Source organism: Ostrinia nubilalis, chromosome 27 (assembly GCF_963855985.1).
Source record: "Ostrinia nubilalis chromosome 27, ilOstNubi1.1, whole genome shotgun sequence".
NCBI lineage: Eukaryota > Metazoa > Arthropoda > Insecta > Lepidoptera > Crambidae > Ostrinia > Ostrinia nubilalis.
The window spans coordinates 7,821,604-7,837,234 of record NC_087114.1 but is presented as its reverse complement, the minus strand read 5'-3'; the positions used below and the strand labels follow the sequence as shown (position 1 = coordinate 7,837,234).

General features: G+C 34.6%; 1 protein-coding gene across 1 annotated transcript; it reads right to left on the bottom strand.

The window, feature by feature from the left end:
• Positions 1-6,654: 6,654 nt before the first annotated feature.
• Positions 6,655-13,571, bottom strand: LOC135085086 (uncharacterized). Its single transcript, XM_063979863.1, has 5 exons — positions 13,473-13,571; positions 12,287-12,411; positions 11,218-11,303; positions 7,750-7,897; positions 6,655-7,214 (listed from the first exon to the last, which is right to left on the bottom strand). The coding sequence occupies exons 2-5, from the start codon at positions 12,392-12,394 to the stop codon at positions 6,723-6,725; spliced, it is 834 nt and encodes a 277-aa protein (XP_063835933.1). The 5' UTR covers positions 12,395-12,411; positions 13,473-13,571; the 3' UTR covers positions 6,655-6,722.
• Positions 13,572-15,631: the final 2,060 nt, after the last annotated feature.

Below are 15,631 nucleotides of genomic sequence, written 5' to 3'. Positions count from 1 at the left end.
TGTCTTTGTTTCAATTTTTAGAATCTTTTATTTCTTTCACCAAATTCAATACAAAAACGAATGCTTCTTTAGATCTTTCAACTTCTTTCTCTTTCTTTTCTACGTAATGCAAGTATCCATCTTCTAAACCATCCACAGCGCTTTCTTCTATCAGTGCTAGAAGTCTAGATGTAAAGATGTGCAGAAGTAATTCCAGCAGTTCTTTTTGAGTTAGTTTCTTCAAGTAAAGTGACTTTAAATTGGAAAACCACATTTGGTGTTTGTAGTTGGTAACCATGGCTGTGTATTTCAGTGCTTTGTGGAGCTGAAAAGAATAATGTGACAGTATTTTGAATAATTTCTTGATTATTTCAAAAAACAGTTAGACTGAGTTGCACCATCTAACTTTGACCGTAACTATGTTTAACGATAACCGGTGCTTTTTGTATGGAGTTTGACAGATTTTTGACGTTTGTCAAAGTTAAAGTAAGATGGTGCAACCCAGCCATAATAAATTATGGGAAAAAGGGTCCCCGACACCCACAGACATCATTAGAGCTATACGCACTTCAAAAAACAAAATTGGTCGCTAGAGAGCTCTTTTGGAGAAATTGTTTTTGCAAAATCTTGTTTAGTAGCTTTAGCTTATAGGTACCGCACCAGCTGACCCGGCAAATTCGTACAGCTTATGTTCATAAGAAATAATGTTGGATTCTAATAGTGAAAGAATTTTTCAAATCAGTCCTGTGGTTGCGGAGCTTATTCTATACAAACAAACAATCAAATATTTCCTATTTATAATATTAGTGTAGACGTTGATCAGTACTAATAAACATTGATTTATGTTATTCAAAATTACTTACATCATACAAATTATTATTAACATCGTCTAAAAACGTCAAGAAGTCCAACTCTTTGACTTTCTTTTCACTCTGTGTTAAATTCCTATCTCTGTACAACCAAACTCTATTTAACAACATTTTGGACAAATACTCTTTCTTCCTTTTCTTATTTCTGGGAAGCAGAAGTTTCTTCGATTTATTATTCTGTGTGTGGTTACTGGAATCGTTTGAAGTGAGCATTCTTAGTGCATCTTCTTCTAGAGTTGATTTGGAAATTTTATACAAATACTGCACATAATTTAGGAGTTCTTTGTCCGCTGCGTGAATGTATTCCCGATTTTCCTGAGATTCTCTAAAATATAAGGGTAGGGTGTAGTTAAATAAACTTTAATCGCTATAAAAAACTATCAGAATATGAAAAATGTAATGATTAGTGACGGCGTAAGATAGAACAAGCCCTATCCTATCACAAACCAAAGTGAGCAGAAAATTTTGCCTTCATTGGGAATCGAACCCGAGTTCTTTGTGGGTCTGAAGCAGGTGGCCTTACCACTCGACCACTGAGGCAGTAAATTACAAAATGTACAATATGTTCTTCGGTCTGTTGGATAAGTCTATTATTAGGATGTTAAACTTATCTCAAACAAAATTAAAACTTGTAAAATCTACTATTGTTTACCATATGTCTCCTTAGCTCAGAGATTAACGCAGTAGCGTGGCAAGCAAAGCCGTGGGTTCAATTCCCACCAGCGTCAATTTTTTAAACTTTAAAATTAGTTTTAAGTGCTACTTACGTAAGATACTTCAATTTATTCAATGCACCAAGTATATCCACTGTAGAGCCTAACCAGTCGTATTTTTCCAAAGCCTTATTGCCCATTCTTATCATATCTCTCAACACATTAACATACACCTCTACTTCTTCTTTATTTTCTTTCCTTCTTATCAACGTCAGATTCAGTTTTCTCAATTTATCCAAATTTGGGAAGGCTTCATTAATATCTCCCATGCTTAATATTTCTTTGATGGTTCCAGCGTTTTTCTTCCATTTCTTCTTTTTTTCCTCTAATTCTTTCTGTCTTTTCTTCTTGCTAGTCATTCTGAAAGCCTGCTTCCAACCTCGCCGTTTGATTTCGCCTATCAAGGCCGAAAGCGCTGTGTCGTTTTGTTTATCTACTTCTTCTTTAAAAGCTCTAACTCTTTGTCTTGTTTTTTCTGTTTCTGCGCTTTCTATTGATTCTTCTGTGTTTTTACTTTCTCTTAAAATATCTCTGTATGTTTTGCTGCCAGAAGAATCACCAGTATTATAGAGTCCAAAATAGTAGTCTACAGAAATGTCCTGTTGATCAGGATGGTCGTTCCTTAGGTGTGTGGATGGATAAAGTATTATGTAGTCAGATGTATTATCAGCTCGGAAAGTCCTCACATCATGACTGTGATCGTTCCCGTACCTATCATCATGATTGTGATCGTCATTGTTATCATAATCATCATTGTTATCATGATCATGGTTATGATCATGATTGTGATTACCATCTTTTGGAGTAGTAGTACCCTTTTTTGATTTTTTAGGTTTCGGTGAGGTTACATCGGGAACGAATCCAAAAAGTTTCTTTTTATACAATATCTTCCTAACAGCATCTAAATGAGTTTTAGCGCCTTTTAGCATAGTATGATAAGGATTTAATTCTTCTTCAGATTTTGTCATCTCATTTTTGTGTTTCTTTCTCTTCCCTCTCGAACGAAATTCGGGATCTATATTCGATCTGCCAAAATAATAATCCATATCCAAATATTCATCTGGATTGAAGAATATTTCTGTGAATTGAGGCCTCTTGAATACTAATGGTAACTTGTAGTTGTTTGCTTTTGGTATTGCTCTAATCTGGTTCTTCTTGTTGTTAAATTTGAACTTTCTATGGCCGTCTGGTTCTCTAAAATCGTCATCATTTCTATCAACACTACTATCGTCACTCTCATCAACGTTTTCTAGTATTTCTGCTTCATCGTTATCATCTTCGTTGGGTCCCAAGCGATTATAAGCGTTATAGTAAGCGTTGTTGGGTGAATAATTGTATACTGGGACATAGTAAGGTTGTTCTTTGGGTTCTGGGCCTGTCTGCACAAATGGATCATCAGCATCTGCAGCTGAAAAAGAATTGTCTCGATTATAGAGTGGTGCCTTATCTTGTTAACTTATTTATTAAAATATCTTAGTGTCTTATTAGCTGCCAAACAAAATAATTAGAAAAGATCATCATCATTAGGTCATTTAGTCTACTGCAGGAGCACGACTCTCCCTTTGCCAGTTTATTAGAGGCAAATGGAAGATTTGGCCTACACTGTTCTGAGGGGAATTTGTCTCTTACGCCCGTATTCAGAAACATTACTATGAGGTCTCACAGTACGCGTGGACGCACAGGGTGATACACGAACCAATTATAGAGCTCTATTCAACGCTGTGTGTCCGATTTGCTGCTTCATTTAAGCAAGCATCTTTTATGAATACGGGCGTAAGTCACGAGTCCTGGTGTTCACATATTTGTCCATAAGTCACCCCTTAAGACATTTTGAGAATAGTGACAGTAGTCCTATCTATTGGAACACAGCTAAGTGTCCTGTAAATGCCAAACATAATCAAATACTTACGTATTTCATATACTAGGTACTCCTTAGTTTTTGCATTCGGATTTAACAGTTTTGGCTTCCTTTCTTCTAGATCTTTACCATCAGTATTTGCTAAACCTTGTCTCAAACTTTTTGCTATTCTCGCTAAATTTGCATCTTGAGTTTCATACTCTAACTTTATATCTTTGTCATTATCACCATTGCTACTTCTAGCAGCTAATTTATTGGTTTTGGTTTTATTAATCTGTTTATTGCTACTTTTTGTTAAGTAATTTCCACTGCCTTGGGCATAATATGCTTGATAATTTGGCGTTGCAACGTTGTTTTCGTAACTTTTCTCTGTAGTTGTCAAAACATTATCTCGGTTTTTATTTTCTAAGTTTATCTTGGATGCATTTTCATGTCTGTTTTGGTATAAATCGATTTTTATTTGTTTATCAAAATATGTAGGTTTCTGGTTAGTTGAATTGTTTTCAGATTCTTTATTTTCTACATGACTTCTTAAGATTGAATAGTTGCTTGAATTGAAGGAGTTTGATTCTTTTGTAACGGGCTTATTGTCAATTAATAGTTCAGTATCTGTTTCGTTATTTTCACGAAGTATTTCTTTTTTGTCATTAGTTTTGTTTGATTGTGCATGTGTTTCTTTATCTTTATTTGCACTATGACCTTTCATTGAATAGCCTTCAATGTCTACTTTAATAGAAACAGGTGTTGTAGCCGAATCATCCCTAGTTTCATCATTTTCAGCACTGCTGTTTACTTTACGAAAATCATCTTCATTACTTGCAGTATTAATCACTTTTGTTTGATCTGTTTCATTGCTAGCATTGCTTTTATTCTCAATTGAAAGTTTTTCTTCATTATTTACATTATCTGAATCTTCTTCCTTCATTGTAGTGTCTTTTACTTCTTCGTCTGTAAGTGTTGTTGATTCATATTGTGTATTTGCAGTCACACTACTGTTATCAATATTTTCTGTTTCATTTAGTAATAATACGACTTCTTGATCAACATTATCATTATCAACTCGCAAATATTTTTTGACACTAGATGTATTTTGCGGTATATCTTCTATAGTCGATGATTCTACAACAATATCTTCAGTTGTCACTGTAAAATTTTCTACAGGTGATTCTTCAGTTGTTGTTATTTCTACTATTGGTTCGGTGCTAGTGCTATTCGTAACAGATTCAACTGATTCGTTTGATGAATTTGATTCTCTTTCATTTGCTGCCTCTATTGACTCATAAATTGATTGAGTAAAGCCATCATGACCTGATGTCACGTCATCGGTGATTTCAGAACTAATAACCGCACCTTCAACTGTAGTTGTTTCTGGTTCTTTAGTGTCAATGTCATTAGTAGTCACTTTTTCGTCGCTATCACTGGGTGTGATGACGTATTCGTTTGAAGGTTCAAAATCAACGATTTCAGTTCTTTTGTCAGAATAATCTAGATTAGGATCTTCAGTTATAGCTTGCCGTGATCCTCTCGAATGAGGCCTATGTCCTCGAACTTGTATATCTTCAGCAGCCGAGTTTTCATCTTTGCGTTCCTTTGATTTGGTATAATCATTTCTATTACTGGTTGTATTTAAATCAGATTTGTCAGGATCATCGTATACAGTTTGAACAGGTATAAACTCTTCTTTTTCGTTTCTCTTTCTTCTGATACCCTGTCTCAAAGTTAAATCAATGTGATTTTTGTCCTCATCGTCTTCAACCACGATCGGTTTATTTTTTTTATCGATACCCTGTACCTTTAATGAGTCGTCAGGTGTCTTATCTTTAGTATGACGTCTTAAATTACCAGATTCCTCTTTTAGAACCTTACGGACATATTCGCTGTGTTGATTTAACTCTTCATCAGACACTTCTTCACTAGATTTATACCTTGAATCCTTAGTTTTGACTCCAGTAATCAACCTTCTAGCAACTGTCTCTAGAAATGCCTCTTTTTCTTCTTCTGGCAACAAATCTATGAACTTTCCTTCATCACTACTGCTGTCTCCAGCATTCACAAAGTTGCCGCAAGTAAAAAATATCAAAAACAATAAATACATTTTAACAAAATTAAGTCATGTTTTCACAAACATGTCTCTCCAGTACGCAAACTAATAAAAAAGAAAGTCAATTTTAGTATTTGATTATGCAAAAATGCGTAAAATTAATTACTGAGATAAGGCAAAATGTAATTCGCTCTTCGAATTAATTTCAATTTATGTTCAGAATATTACGTCACTTATTGTCTTTTGAGGGTTTTATTGATTTGTCGTCACGAAAAATCTGTTTAAGGTAGAAAGCCTTAAAACCTATTACACCGGTCAACAAAAAAAATGTTTTTTTTGCGCATGGATTTTACTTATTATATTCGGATTATATAAGCAAATTTATATGAAAAAGTGCAATTACAAATCGAAAATATTTGCTTTTTAAAGAGTTATAGCGATTTGAATTTTCCATCTTCATAGTAGAATGTCTCTAAAGATGCACGTCACATTCTAAGTGGGATATATTATTTATAGATAATTATGGGGGCTTATTCGCAAGAACAAGGGGCACGCTTTCATCAAAATATAGTCGCATTTGAGAGACGACGTTACCAAGGACAGTAAATTGAAAGCATGATAGGGTTAGATTTTTATGAGAAAAATCTTCTATGGAACATGACAGGAAATTAGAACTTTTCATTTTTAATAAATATTTGGACTCTATTTTAAATTTTCTCTCGTGAGAATGAATCTTAAATGGATGTTTGGTATGTTTTAATAATTAGAAAAAATGAAAGAAAGACAGAAAAAAATATATTTGGCAACAAATTAAATCATCTCTATGTTCATGTTTCATACATTCATTGATATGAATTTTTCTATTTTTTACACATAAAAGCAAATTCAGAATTTTTTTTTGTTGTTATTCTTATTTCTAGGTATGAAAGCAATAAAAATAAGCTATGCATAACCCGTGCGCAAAAATGCTGTAGACAGTTGTTATATTTTGGAATACAATAATAATAATACATCTTGTAATAATAGCATGGTGGTTTGTGTAGCTGACTACAAGTTATGCTTGCAGATTCGAATCTAGCAGGACACAAGCTAGTACGTTTTATACTCAGACTTGCCTACATCTTAATAATACTGCTTATTTAAAAAAAAATGCAAAATTGGTTTAACTTATGAAGAGAAATAAAAAGAACTACATAAAAGCCATATCATTTATTGCATCTTAACCTCATATTTACAGAACTTACTTAAAATCTAGACCTTATTTACACATCAGCTTTAAACCTAAACAATCCTCGTTCTAACTTCCTCCCCCTCCAGATCATACTTCTTTCTTCTGCTAGTCTTCCTTCATCAGCCATGCTTTCCTCATCGGTGTTCATTTCAATTCCATCCCCAACTTCTTCGATTTTAGGTTCAGAATCGACTGGATCGACCACAATGGGGAATATTTCTTCAGGCGCCATTTCATCTTCATCTTTGTAACCCATTTCATTTAACTCCTTATCTACCTTTTCATTTATGACGTCATTTAGTAAAGTTTCAACGATAATGTTCTGTTTTCTGTTCGGATGTTTTTTTGTTTGGGTTTTCTTGTTATTGTTTACTTTGACGGGCTGGATGTTGGTGGTTTCTTTCTTAGGGTCTTCTTCGTTTTTGTCGTCAATGACTCGACCAAACTCCATGTTGATATCGTAGTACATTGGGGAGTCTTCGCAGGGGATGGCGTCGCGTGGTCTGGTGCAGACTAGGACTTCCTGGAATAGAATATAATATGTTTAGAATTTAGATACAGATTCAGATAGCATGCGCGGCACATCAACGTAAACACTAGAGCGTTTTAATCAGTTATAATAAATGCTATTTCACAACAGAAATATATCCTGAAGTTATGAAATAAGTTGAATGTTATTTAAGTTTATTATGGAAATCCCCTGGTTTGGTTTCACTTATAGGTTTTGTTTTCAAACATGCATGCATCTATCCTTAGCAACTTTCACATTTGTAAATACTAGGATAAGAAAGATAGGTGGTGAATGTAGGCAATGCTTTCTAAGGGCACCGTCAGGCCCTGCCCTTCTGGGCTGCCCCCCCCCCCCCCCACCGGCTAATGGGAAATATCGTCATCATCATTTCAGCCACAGGACGTCGACTGCTGAACACAGGCCTTCCCCAATGATCTCTACATCGAATGATTTTATGAATTTCCCAGATGATTAAAAAGGATAGGAGGATAGCAAGTAGGATAGGATAATCACTGCAAAGTGAACCAATTTCTACTGCAAATCGTACCTGATTGAACACAGTCTCGGCAGGGCATATGAAGCTCCACTTGTAGGTCACGTTGCGTCCACTAGGCGTCTGTGAGGGCAAGCATACGTGGAACAACTGGCACTCGTTGTCCACGTCGGCATAGTAGCCGTATGTGCGGTTCTCGCAGCTGGAAGAGATTCAGCTGTTAGATGGATGGAGAATGCCACTCCTTGGTCCCGATTGCGCTAATTTGTAATGTCTCCATACGGATTTGTCACAACGGCTGAAATTCGTTTGTCGTTCAGTCGCGTTACAGTTGAAAATATTTAGCGCAATCGGGGCACTAATCACTAATGGGGGCCAAAATATTGGCTAGATTTAGTTTTGTAGCAGTTGTACATATTTCGGCAATTGTAAATAGCCAGTACCATTTCTGTCAAGGAGGAATAAGAAAAAGGTGAGTTCAGTGGTTCAAGTCAATCACAGACATTTTCCCAACAAGAAAAGCCTTTGATAGTGATAAATACTTTCGTACCGATAAATAATTGAGCAGATTTTTAGGCTCATCGCGATACTAACGCCCGTATTCACAAACATTACTATGAGGTCTCACAGTGCGCGTGGACTAATCTTGACAATTTATTAAATGACATATTCAACAAATTTAAATATAAAATTAAAATTGTCTTAGCTGGTGACTTAAATATTAACACACTAAATAAGAACAAAATTACAGAGAATCTGCAGGACTTGCTTCAGAATTACAATTTATCACAGCATATCACAGTACCGACTCGTAAAAAGTCATGTATTGACCATTTAATTAGTAACATAGATGACGCCTATCCCGAAGTTTTACCACTTCATATTTCCGATCATGAAACTGCACAGTTACTGAGTTTCCCCATAAAAAATAAATACAAAGGACCCCTATCGTATTCCTTTTTTAGGCGTGACTATAGTCGTCAAAATATGTATAAATTTAAAAAACACCTAAAAAGCATTACATGGACAGAAGTTTATAACGAAACCGACATTAATAAAAGTTTCAATAAATTTCACGAATTATTCACGCTTCTCTATAAACTTTGTTTTCCAAAAATTAAAATAAACGTTGACTTATTAAAAAGACATAAAAACAATTGGGTGACTAATGGATTGAAACTGAGTTGCAGAAAGAAACGGAAACTACGATATAACTATTACAACAATAAAACACAACATAATAAAAACAAATATTCAAATTATTCAAAACTTCTAAGAAAATGTATATATGTCTCTAAAAGAATATCTAACATTGACTTTATGCGTAAGAGTGAAAATAAGTGCAAGGCATCTTGGACTCTAATTAAAAAAGAATTAAATAACACAAAATATTCTCTTAAACATATTAAAAAGCTACAGGTAAATAATTTGACTCTGACGAATCCCCATAGCATAGCTGCAGCCTTTAATGATCAATTTGTAAATGAATTCAATAATTATGACCAAAGTTTTAAAATAAATAATACCAACCAAACACTAAAATTGGGCTCTATGTTTCTAAAGCCTGTTGCGGAGACAGAAGTAAAAACAGTGGTAATGTCTCTAAAAAACACAAAAGCAGAAGGATTCGATGAAATATGTACTAAAGTTCTGAAGGATTGTGTGAGTGAACTTATTACTGTTCTAACTCACCTAATTAACTTGTCTTTTTCCTCTGGCGTATTTCCAGAACAACTTAAACTCACTACTGTAAAACCTTTGCATAAAAAAGGTAACGAGGATGAAATTGATAATTATCGTCCTATTGCCATCATATCAGTTTTTTCTAAGATATTTGAAAAGTGTTTCTACAAACAGCTGGTTGATTCTGTAACAGGTTTAATTTATTACATAGAGATCAATACGGATTCCAAAAAAATAAATCCACCACTTTGGCCATACATAGGTTTTTGGAAACTGTTTTAACAGGTATAAATAATAAAAAATTGACAACTGGTATATTTATTGATCTGTCTAAGGCATTTGATCATGTATCACATCAACTACTAGCACAAAAGCTTGATATGATTGGTGTACGGGGACTCGTGTTGAAATGGATAATGTCATATACTAGTAATAGAAAACAATGTGTAGTTGTAGATACATTAAACAATAAAAATGAGATAATATCGTGCTCATCACAATATAAATATAACCAATGTGGTGTACCACAAGGTAGCGTATTAGGGCCAATTTTATTTATTACTAGTTTATTATATACATCAATGACATTTTTAATGCAACTGGACATCATCAATGTATCGCATTTGCAGATGACATATCTATTACGGTAACTTCAAATAACATAGTGACAGAACATGAGAATGACGTAAATGCAACTATTAATGACATAATTAAATTTCTTGACATGCATAGTTTAAGAATTAATCTGACTAAAACAAAATATATACAATTTAATAAATATAAACATATTAATCTTGACATTAAATATAAAGATATAGACATTAATAAAGTAGATCAAATAAAATTTTTGGGAATAATAATTGACAAAGATCTTAATTGGAAAATGCATATAGATAGTATTTGTAGCCGTATCAATTCATTTGTATATGCTCTAAAGTGTGTCAGATCAGTCACTAATCTAGGTACGGCAATCACGGCCTACCATGCTTATGTAGGGTCTTTATTACGGTATGGACTATTGATATGGGGCAATAGCCCTCATATCAATAGAGCATTTATTGCTAAAAAAAAAATGCCTTAGAGCAATGTATGGTGTTCCCCCGCGTACGTCCTGCCGTCCTCTATTTAGTCAGACGCAATTACTAACTCTGACTTCTCTTTACATATTTGACACATGTGTATTTGTTATGCAGAATAAGCACTTATTTAAACGGGCATGTGATTACTATCCAAGAAATAGTAGAGACGCAAACAGGTTGGTACTTCAGGTCACCCCAAAAACAGTGCAGTACAAAAATAGCTGTTTAATCATGTGTATTAAAATCTATAATAAAATACCCAAAGAATTTAGGACATTAAGCATTTGTAATTTTAAGAAACATTTGAGTAAATGGTTGCTATCACTGACACTTTACGATTTAAAAGAGTTCTTTGACTTGCTGTAGTTTTGTTCTTCTTTAGAATCGTCGCTAATATTGTCGTGTTTCTAATTTAACTTTTGCATGCTAATAATAATTTAGCTAAACATGTATAGTTCTCACTGTCTGTACCTAACATCTTTATATACCATGTTTAATTGCAAATAAATGATTATGATTATGATTATTATGATTATGACGCACAGGGTAACACGAACCAATCACAGAGCTCTATTTAACGCTGTGCGTTCGATTTTCTGCACTCACTTAAGCAAGCATCGTTTGTGAATACGGACGTAATAATAAGTACAATTAAGAATATTCAGGTATCAGTTCACAACAGAACTCAATTCTTACAGCCTCTATACAACAAGATGGCGCTGTACGCCTTTTAATTGTCGTTAATACAAGAAGAGCTTACCTAAACGTGTCAGTGATGTTCTCTCTGATGGACGTAGCGTTGGCAGGCAGGTTTAAAGTGTCTCCTTTGGTTTGATTTGACATTTCCTAAAATAAAAACTTGCTATATTATAGAGTTTTGATATATGTATCACAGGGTTTACAGGACTATTTATTTGTTTTTACTATTTCTTTTTAAATTTTAGTGATACTTTATTAATAATTGAATATTGTAATAACCTGTCAGGGTTCATTTGAGGATGTAGGTATACGTATGTATTAGCTTAAAACCTTCTTAGAGTAGGCGCACACCGTTGATTTTTCGTCGGCCGATAGTTTAGTCGGGCAGTTGATCAGTATGGGCATGTATGGGAGTGCGCACATTACGCCGATTCGATTTGGCCGATTCTTCATACAAATTAAAATCGGGCACAACTATCGGCCAACTAAAAATCAACGGTGTGCGCCTACTCTTACCAAATGAAGCAATAAATTTATTATGAATTGATTAATTGAAATCTTTCGTTCCCACTGCGGTAACTCTTGTGTAGCTAGGAACTACACAACTAGACGGGCAATAGAACACAAAACACAACTGATGAAGGTTGAGTTGATCTCAGAATAATTACTCATTTTGCACATAATTAAATACATAGGTATATTTAAGGATAACGTCAAAAATGTAGAAATCACTAGTGATTTTAACTGAAACAAAGCTACTTACTACTACGTTCTGTCTCCTTCCTAAAGTTGCTGTGCCCTAACTGGGTCCACATTGTATAACTGCCTAAATTGAATTAGCAGACCTAATGTGAATGTGCTAATGTAGTTATGCAATAAACGATTGAGTATTGGGTACTACTACTATACTAGCTAAGCATTAAAGACGTAGCATCGTGACCGTGTCACCTCGAGGCGGTGAGTGTTCTGTACCTACGAAACTCCTTATTATAACGTACCTACCTTATTCATACCGTAACATAAACGCCTCATCTCGCGGTTGACAGACAGCTCGCGAAAGGCAAAACGTTGTTGATCCCTTTCCGACCTGATAAGTCTGCTATGACCTTTAAAGTTAAACTATTACGTACCCTCAAAAACTTCAAGATAGTCCCACTGGAAACTTCAATGTCAATTTCATCGGCTGCCACAAACGACAGGCAGAATATTAGAAGCAGGTGTTCTGGAGAGAGCCTCATTTTGATGTCTGACTGACCTGTAAAGACATTAGAGATAAAAACACAATAATAAGAGAGAAGATAGAGAATGACTTATGGCATTAAGCTCGCCTTTTTGTACGGAACATTCTTATGTGTGTGCAATAAAGTCTTAAATAAATAAATAAGATACGATGTTGCTACAAGTTTCAATGACTTGGACAAACAGGAACAAAAGATAAACAATATCAATAGAAATATGCGATCTGTGGTGGAGCAAGCTTTCACAGATGATACCTGTTCACTCATAGCTTTAAAAGCTAGCAGGGAAAAGTTAGAATAAGTAACATAGAGAACATAAAGATTTCTCTCTCTTTCTCTAAGTTCTCTATGAACATAGAGAAAGAGAGAGAAAAATATATCATCTCTCTCTCTATCGACTAAAGCTATTATAAAATTAAAATAAAATATGTAAAATAAGCAAACAAACTTTACTAACATACTTTAATACAGGGTGTAATGTCATAATTCTTGTAAGAAAACAATTGGATAATTGTTAAATTTTTAGCGTTTAGAGTCGCATCTCAAACTAATTTGAAAATTATAAATAACTTGAAAAAATCGAACTGCCTAAGGCGGGAATTGAACCCACGACGTTCCGCTTGCCGGGCGACTGCTCTTTCAGTTGCAGTTCGATTTTTTCAAGTTATTTATAATTTTCAAATTGGATAATTATTCTGAAAAGTTTAAGAATTTTCCTCATATTTTTAATTGATTAGAGATTTTGATTTTAATCAATTCTACTAATGACATTGGATCGATTTCCGTATTCTTTTTTACAGCTGAAATTATGAACAATATTTTACAGTCATCATTGAGTTTGAAATTTGAAAAAAGTTAAAATAAACCATTGAACTTCATTAACGTGAAAAAAAATCAACGAGATATTAATAATTTACATTGATTTAATTTGATAGCTCGATAGCACTCACTGATTTTTATGTTTAACTCAAAATAATTTATATTAGTAATTTATAGAAATATTTTAATAAAGTTTAAATCCAGTATCATTAAAAACCACAAAAAGTGTTTTAATTAAAATAATATTTCAAAAACTTACCAAAAATATAAAAAAAAAACTAAATCCAAATCACACACAGTCAGCAAAAAAGTAATCACACAACACACTACTCGTAGTTTTGGCAAATCCACGGGAATGCCGGGCCGCGCAGCATACTCTCTTTATAAACGCGGGTAAAGTTTGCTGAATCGCCAATACAGGATTAGGTAGCGTCAGCAAAAAAGGCAAAAAAAAATTTTTATTTTTTTGTTTTTTCACCCTGCCCTCTGGTGTTTTATTTTAGACAAAGGCCTCCCCAAGGATTTCTACAATGACCGGTCCAGCGCTGCCCGTATCCAAGTAATTTATTACATGTGCGAATGCTCAATAATGATTTATTTATTAACAAAATTGCCTTTGATAAATTGAAGAGGGTCGTGCTCCTGTAGTGGACACTAAAATAATGACCTGATGATCATGATTGTAAAAACTACGCTCTAAAGTCGATTCAACCTCAGTTATATAGATTCAGTCTGTCCTATGATTGATCAAAATATTTAAGTTCAACCAGATAGAAGATCAATCTACATTAGAAATTGAATTATTTGCTCTGTAATACGGGCCTAATCAATTAATGACCTTATTTAATTGAAATTACACCAAAATATTATAACAGAACTACCTATGTGTATTCGACGTACTTTGAAGTCTAAAAAGTGATTATTGACCTACGTACTTACTCAAGATTTAAAGTCTGAAGCCAAAATTACACATAGCCGAACCATTGGTTCAAAATGAAAGCCATTTTTCTAACTAATATGTAAAGACAAATTACATTATTTTAATTTTTATTTTGGAGAACTTTAACCATTTTTTTGCTGACGCTACAAAGCTTTGGCGCTTTGGCCAGCCCGGGATGTGACTCGAAAACCAATGAGCTTGAAATTCTATCACATCTTGATAATCAACAAGTAACGTATCTTTAACACATCTCTACCTGTGGTTTTTTAAATTACCTACCCTGATCTTGGCTTTATCTTCGAAATTGCGAATATTTTCTATCCGTATTTTCACAAAAAATACGATAGTAGAAAAACTTTTATTTTAGTTTTACACTTAGGTATCATAACAGTCAAATCCGGTACTACTCGTAGTGGTCAAACATTACAAGACAATAGCTGAATAATAAGCAACGTTGAGCTGAAGTTTTGCTATTAATTTTTACTAGGGACTCCCTGGTAGGAGCTTTTGCCTACGATTTGTACCTCCTTAATTTTTCAGCCTGCCGAAAGAAAGACTTCCAAAAACCGGGATAAAAACTTTCCTATGTGTTTTTGGTCTCAAACTATCTCTCTAGCAATCTAAATCGGATCAGTAGTTTAAACTTGAAAGCTCGGGGATTAATTAAGCAGTTAATTTTAAGGGGGAAGTAATCAGCCTTTAGACGCCTTCGTCAAAATACAGTCCAACTAAGTATTTACCGAACCATTTCTTAATCGATTCGGTTTTGTTATCATTTTAGAAAGACAGACAGATCATTCTCGCATTTTGTATTTTATCACTCCTCCATCTACCTTACTCAATAAATCTCCTCCCAAAATTTATATGTACACTCAGTAAGCTTTGCAAAAAGCGCCGCCAAATTATTTTAAATATTCACCTCGAGTACAGTCGCGCCCAATTTCGGGGTCACGGTCGGTACAGTTACCGACATTGTACTGTTATAGTGATTTATGTTTAAAACAAATGGGATGAACCGTTTTTGGCGAAAAAAGTCATTGTGGTCATCAATGGTCGCTTACATGGGCCTCATAAGAAGGCTCAAGGTCACCCAAAGGGCGATGGAGCGTGCTATGCTCGGAGTTTCCCTGCGTGATCGAATCAGGAATGAGGAGATCCGCAGGAGAACCAGAGTGACTGACATTAGTCCGCCGAATTGCTAAAATCAAGTGGCAGTGGGCAGGGGACATAGCTCGTAGAGCTGATGGCCGCTGGGGCAGAAAAGTTCTCGAATGGTGACCACGAATGCGGGCGGCACAGGACCGGTCGTTGTGAAAGTCCTTGGGGGAGGCCTTTGTCCAGCAGTGGTCATTAGTGTACCACTAAACTTAATTTTAATAAACGTGATGAACGGAAGCTCTTGGGCTGTAGTCACCTGATGGAAAGTAATGACCAGGCCGAAGGTGGTAGCGATCTAACTGAATCCTCAACTACAGAGG

What these genes read in the sequence shown, in the direction of transcription:
- LOC135085086 (XM_063979863.1), bottom strand. Translation starts at nt 12,394, where the DNA reads ATGAGGCTCTCTCCAGAACACCTGCTTCTAATATTCTGCCTGTCGTTT. An exon ending in CTATCTTGAAGTTTTTGAGG is followed by an intron (nt 11,304 to 12,286) that starts GTACGTAATAGT and finishes TTTTTATTTTAG; the next exon opens with GAAATGTCAAATCAAACCAA. An exon ending in CCGAGACTGTGTTCAATCAG is followed by an intron (nt 7,215 to 7,749) that starts GTACGATTTGCA and finishes ATTCTATTCCAG; the next exon opens with GAAGTCCTAGTCTGCACCAG.